Genomic DNA, 7,160 nt, shown 5'->3' with positions numbered 1-7,160 from the left:
GATCCATAATAAAAATATGTGAGTTATGTAGTCAATTATGAAAATTTAAAACAAATTACATAACTGATTATTCTCGCAAAATTTTGATTGCCCATCATCTGTATCAAGCCACCATCTTCCTCGCCTTTTTTTACTTGTATTTGTTCTTCTTCCATCAACCAAACAATATTTATTATTAATCGAAGTAAGCACTAATTTGGTTTCACCTCATGAAGTTTCATATTTACGTATCAAATGTGAAAATTAAAAAAATATTAATTTCTAGCCGGTTAACCTTGTTGTCGGTTGATTCTGGTGACAAACTCTAGTTCCGGTTTGTCTCTTCTAGAATCTGTTCTACGTCTTGTTACACTGGAATGTGGCTCCGTTGAAATAGAGGAGTTCTACTTGTTGATTACAGTCCGACGATCAAGTCATTAAGGGTTTACAATTAAAAGGAGTATTCAGTTTCAGTCTTTAAACCAACGTACCTTTACCTGAGGTCTCAAACCCTTTTATAGCTTATCTTTTGTAATAGTTTTTTCTCATGAGAATCTAATCTCAACTGAAAGCATACTCAACATGTAAGCATTTTGTTCATGAGAACCTTCTCTCAAGGCGCTGCAACAGAAAAAAATCTTATATCTAAGGAGAGCATAAAATAATAACAGAACAACCACTTGTCAGTAGGGCACCAACTTATGTGCCAACATCAGGGGAATATTCTGCTTACGTGGGCACTTTACTTCATGGTGCAACATTATCTTTGTCACGCATGCAACTTAACCACTATGTGCCCTAGAACACACTTACTTAAGTTAAAAGAAACATTTACTTGACCTAGGCACCACATGTACTATACATACCCCTAGGTTCAAAAATACTCTTTACTAGCAGTCCTATAAAAGGTTGAATTATGTCACAACGGGTTTACTGACCAAACTGAGCCCAATCACATGACCCACTTTACTAACCCAACAACTGAGCTCACCTGCCTATACCATGCACTAAGACCCGATCACCAAGCATCGAGTCTTGGACGCTCTATCCAGTACAATTAACATATTTTGAATTTAGATATAAATAATGAATTTATATTGATTTGATATAATATAAAACTATATATACATAAAAAAGCCAAACTTAAATTTATGTATTTTATTAAAAAAAAATACTTATTTAAAACAAAAAGGACACCCCAATATCCCAATTTTCATATGCTTCATTAATAATGAAGTAGCAAATTAGTGATTATTAAAAGCTTCCCCTAATTTGTAGTTTGCGGTGAGCAAGTATGACGCCACCCTATCATCATCATCCACCGTTTTGTTGCAACGATGTCGTTCTGTTCCAAAGAAAGAAAATAAAAAAAGTCAAAAATAAATAACGGAAAACGAGAGTAGTTAAAAAGTCAAGCCAACTTTCTCAGAATTAAATCTCATGTTCAACTATAAATACGGTTAACACAGCGATTCATCACTAAGCACCTTTCCATTGTCAAGCCCTTAAATAAGCACACGAGCACAGCGATTTTAGAAGATCATCATCAATGGCAGTCCAAGTTTACATTGTGTATGCGTTTTTCTATAATTATTCACATGAAGCCTTTTTTCTTAATCTTTAATCAATAATTTTATTTTTCCATTACTCTAATTTAACAGCTACTACTCCATGTACGGCCATGTGGAAACACTAGCAGAAGAAATAAAGAAAGGAGCTGATTCTGTTGATGGCGTTGAAGCCAAACTATGGCAGGCATGTGTGGTTTGTGTAATTCAACTGAGTCATTTTTAGTTTTGTGATGTTTCACTTTCACAAGCTTGCAGATTGTGTTCAATTTGGTATTCATTGTAACCATGCTTTCCAATGGTTCATGATGACCTCGCAGAACCATTTTATGTTCTGAATATCTATTCTTCCGAGGAAATCATGTAACTAGTTTTCATGTAGTATGTGGTATTGTGCAATGAAGATGGTTGTATCCAAATATGTTGTTGGAATTTGATGTGTTGAGTTGGTTAAATGAACAGGTACCTGAGACATTAGCAGATGAGGTGCTTGGTAAAATGAGAGCACCACCAAAGAGTGATGTACCGATCATTACCCCCAATGAGCTATCTGAGGCTGATGGGTTTGTCTTTGGCTTCCCCACAAGATTTGGAATGATGGCTGCACAGTTCAAAGCATTTCTGGATGCAACTGGAGGTTTGTGGAAAACACAACAGCTTGCAGGGAAGCCCGCTGGAATCTTCTACAGCACCAGCTCCCAAGGTGGTGGACAAGAGACTACAGCGTAAGACCCTCTCCCTAAACGCATACTTTCTTAATCAATTTTCTAAGATTAGTGATGAGATCTTACGGAATATTAAAGATGAGAAATTTGTATATCAGGCTTACTGCTATAACTCAGCTGGTTCATCATGGAATGTTATTTGTTCCAATTGGATACACATTTGGTGCTGGAATGTTTGAGATGGAGGAGCTCAAAGGAGGAAGTCCCTATGGTTCAGGAACTTATGCTGGTGATGGTTCAAGACAGCCAACTAAGCTTGAACTGGAGCAAGCATTCCACCAGGGGAAGTATATTGCCAGCATCACAAAGAAGCTCAAGGAAGCTGCATAATACTGATTTAATCAAGTTCTACTACTAAATGATGTTTGAGAATATTTCATTATATTTTAGTTCTACAATGTTTTGAGTTCTGTTTTTAGGTGCTTGCATGTAATAGTTTGTTATTTTCTTTTAAAACAAAAAGATTTGTATTAGGTATGTTTTAATGTTACATGGTGCAGTCATTATTAAAATTTACTGAATAAATTAAGGGGAGAATGTTTTGTCATGCTCCTTTAGCTTAAAAATTATTCTTCCTTTCCATTATACCTTTTTTTTCACATAAGACAGCTTAATTGCTCTTAAATATTTTTCATTTATTAGAATTATAAATAATCTCTAAAAAAAATGAAACTTCAAATGGATGACACCAACTTTTGGGTATTCGCTGCCAGCGTCTCACTCAGCGACGCTAATAAATCACTCTAGAGTATATTTTCTTTCAATTTTGCAATTTGAGTTATACGTTTCATTAAACACTTCCTTCTAAAATCAATTGTTTTTATGTTTTTATGGAAGTCTATATGTTAATTCTGAAATGGTGGGCTTAGATCACATTACATACATCTGTTATTAATAAAAAAATATTAATAAGTATTATATTTAAGTAATATTTTATATTATCATACAAACATTTATTTATAGATATAACTATAATATAACTTTTAATTTAGGAATTTAAACATTTTTACATATTTTGTGATTATAATATGAATAAAAATAATTTATCTTAAATTTGTGTTAATTTTAGAATTTTAGGGTAAAATGGAGATGAAAGGGAAAAATGACAATATATAGGATTAAAAGAGAAAGCTCGAACACTCCAAATACTTGCCCAAACTTGTCTATTAGGATGTTATACTTAGTGAATGTTACTATTAGGATTTTCAATAATTATTCCTTGTGGGTTCGATATCCGTCCTTAGGGACAAACTGTACATTTTTCGTAAAAAGAGTCATAAATATTGTTGTAGACCTTATTTTCCCACTTATGAAAATGTTATTTTAATTTTTTGTTTGCCTTCATATTACAAACTTTGATGTTACCGTACACTTCAACCATTATCTCAATTTGCGTACCAACAAGTTTCGTCCACTTTCACCAGTTTTCCATAGCAAAATATGTTTTTCTGGTCAATCAAACATGTTTGCTACTTCGAAAATAACACCACTATCAACATTTCGTTAAGTATCATTAATGTATTGTGATCGACCCACAATGTCTTTAGACGAGTTTGATAGTCCACCTAAAGACAACCAAGCACAACGCAATGATGACAATCTAGTACTAGCACGTCCAAATACTAAACACTAGCCACGGCAATCTAAAAAACAGAGAAGAAGACCACCATGTAGCACATCGTTTCACAAATATTTTGTTTTTGTTTATGTAATAAAAATAATGTTATTGTTAATTTCAATGTAATTTATTTTACTAAATGTTCTTCTTCTTATTTTATTATATTTAATAATTATTTTTTCTCATTAAAATAATATAAACTACAATATACTTAAAAAAAATTCACATGTCATAATTTTTCCCACTAGCATGAAATTAATACAAAGTTGAAGTCGCGCAAGGGTATAAAAACTTCATTTAATCCTTATTACATTTTTACTCAAAGTCGTGTGAACCATGACTGATTTCAACCTTAAATTTTTATAACAAAATTCATTTTCCCATGGCACGAATTTGCTGCACATCTAGATCGAAATCGAAGTCGTTTGACAAGCACTATTTCTCCCAACGAAGTTTTTCCATCTGGACACGACTTACCTAAAGTCGTAAACAAAATTTCTTCCCATTCTCATAATAAAATGAACAAATTACATCATTTTGCTGGAAAAACCAAAGGATCAATATTTTTTCATTGTAAAACTTATAAATGGTTAATCTTTATGAGCCGAATGCATTATCTTCAAATCAAAGAGTTCAAAACTCGAAAGGATATGGATTCATAAGCAATCATGATACATCTTAAGAAGATGTATGATGTTTACACCATAATTGTTAAGTACCATATATCTAAAATTGAAGGTGATTGATCTGACAGAGGAACTTGAGAAATCAGAATGCAAATTTTTCAAAGAGTGTTCTCTAAGACTTGATTTTGCAATCTCTCCCTGTTTATTTTTCACAAATATTGTTAATTTTAATATAAACAAAATTAATTTTGACATATATGAAATGTTGAATTTGCATATTGAATATCATAATAGATTTTGAAAAAAATATATTGCAATCTAAAACATAAGAAAGAATATCTTAAAAAGAAAATCTTTTGGGTGAAAGGGTGGCGTGTCTAAACCTAATAGCAACAAGTCCTAGGATGACTAAATTGAGGTTGAATGTTATTTTTGAAAGAGGGAATTAAACCTTATTGGATATGATAAATTTTATGATAGAGTTCACCAATCCTCCACAAAACGTACGAGGATATGCTTGAGAAGTAACAACTTACTTGCTACATAAAATTTATACAAAAGCAATCTCTACAACTCCATATGAGATATGCAAAGGATGTAAGTGCATATGTGATAAGGAAAGGACATAAGTCCATATGAGATATGGAAAGAAAAAAACTCTATTTGAGACATGGAAATGTAAGCCAAATCTCAAACACTTAAAATATTAGGTTGTTATGCTTTTGTCAACTTCTTCTTCTTCTACTTCACAAAGCCTTCAATGCACTTCTCAGCTAGATATGAAAATATGGCTAACATGCATCACTGGAAGGTGGCAGGTGCATTACATAAATCAAATGACATCTTTTTGTATGCAAATACTCCAAAAGGACATGTGAAAGCATTCTTTTCTTGATTTGTTGGATCTACTGCAATTTGGTTATAACTAGAGTAACCATCAAAAAAATAGTAGAAGGTTTGTCCTGTCAATCTCTCCAACATTTAATCCATAAAAGGTAAAGGAAAATGATCCTTCTGAGTAGCTGGGTTCAACTTTCTGTAATCAATTCACATTTTTCAACCACTGACTATTCTACTAGGTATTAATTCATTCTTTTTATTGCGGATAACAGTCATACCTCCCTTTTTAGGAACAAATGGAATATGACTCAACCATGCACTATGAAAGATGGGGTAATCATACCATCATTTAGCATCTTCAATACCTCATTTCTTACCACTTCCTTCATGGTTCGATTCAATCTTCTCTGTTATTGAGCTACAAGCTTAAACTCTGGCTCCATGAAAGTCTTGTGCATAATATAGGAGGGACTAATTCTAGTGAGGTTAGTCAAAGACCAACCAATGACCTTTCTGTTGTCTTTCAAAATTGAAATTAATTTCTCTTTCTCTTTTAGTGAAAGAGTGTTGTCGATAATGACTAGTTTATCATAATCCTCTTCCAGGAACACACATTTGAGATAATGGGGGTACTAATATCAGCTCAAACTTTACAATTGTTTGGTCATCCTTCCCTCATAATATTTCTATAAATGGATTTGAAGTATGTACTTTCTTGAGAAAATCTAGATTATTCAGACATTCTTCTATTTATTTCCCTTTCTCATTATGCACTTGGTCATATGAATTTACCATAACTTTTTCCATAGGACTATGCATGTGTAACTGCTTCATGGCATCATTTAGCACTTCATCAAGCACATCAAACCTGAAACATTCTCCCTTATCTCTTAGATATTTCATAGTGTCAAACACATTAAAATTAATTTTTTAATCTTATACCCTCACCTTCAACTTTAACTTTCCATTATCTACATCAATAATCACGCTTGTTGTCTTCATGAAGGGTCTGGCAAGAATAAAAAGGGATTTCTACATCCTCCTCAATATCCATTACCACAAAATAAACTGAAAACATGAATTTATCAACCTCATAAGAACATATTCTGCTACACCATAAGGATATTTGATGGATCTATCTGTTAACTGCAGTGCCATGCGAGTTGGTTTTATGTCTAAATCTATAATTTTCTTCAAAAAAGATAGAGGCATAAGATTAATGCTTGCCCCTAAATCCAACAATGTTTTTCCCATAGGTAGTTAGCCTGTGGTGACTTGTATGGTGAACCTGCCAGGATTCTTTGATTTTTATGCCAAGGATTTTTGAATGATTGCACTACATCCATTTGCTAATTTTATAGTATCCCCTTTGTAAAATTCTTTTTCTTGTTCAGAAGCTCTTTAATGAATTTGGCATATGTTGGGATCTGATTTAAACCTTCCACAAAAGGAATGTTAATCTGCACCCTTTTCAAGATAAAAGTGAACTTTAAGAACTATCTTTCCTTCTCCCTTTTTGAAGGAGCATGTGGATATGGAATATGTTGAACAGGTGGGGACCTAGCCTCAGTAACCTCGTTCCTCTTTTCATTATTTTTGTTGTCTTTTTAATTTTTTTATAATGTTTCTCTCTCTCTTTCTTGTTCTTCATTTATTCCCTCATTTTTCTCATTCACTTCACCTCCCAATGCATAATCTTTTTAACTTTCTTTTTCCGATCAAGTAGAAACACTTTTTTCTGTTGATTGTTCCTCACTTGCCTCCCTATGTTCTTACCACTCCTGGTAGTGATTTCCTTGTAGGG

General features: G+C 32.9%; 1 protein-coding gene across 1 annotated transcript; it reads left to right on the top strand.

Annotated features, from left to right (window-relative positions):
• Nucleotides 1–1,395: 1,395 nt before the first annotated feature.
• On the top strand, nt 1,396–2,838 carry LOC137830346 (probable NAD(P)H dehydrogenase (quinone) FQR1-like 1). Its single transcript, XM_068637633.1, has 4 exons — nt 1,396–1,551; nt 1,641–1,734; nt 2,010–2,272; nt 2,371–2,838. Exons 1-4 carry the CDS (start codon nt 1,529–1,531, stop codon nt 2,600–2,602), a joined length of 612 nt encoding a protein of 203 aa, XP_068493734.1. The 5' UTR covers nt 1,396–1,528; the 3' UTR covers nt 2,603–2,838.
• Nucleotides 2,839–7,160: the final 4,322 nt, after the last annotated feature.

This window comes from Phaseolus vulgaris, chromosome 11 (assembly GCF_000499845.2).
Source record: "Phaseolus vulgaris cultivar G19833 chromosome 11, P. vulgaris v2.0, whole genome shotgun sequence".
Classification (NCBI taxonomy): domain Eukaryota; kingdom Viridiplantae; phylum Streptophyta; class Magnoliopsida; order Fabales; family Fabaceae; genus Phaseolus; species Phaseolus vulgaris.
The sequence above is the reverse complement of the archived record's forward strand: the minus strand, read 5'-3'. Positions and strand labels throughout refer to the sequence as shown.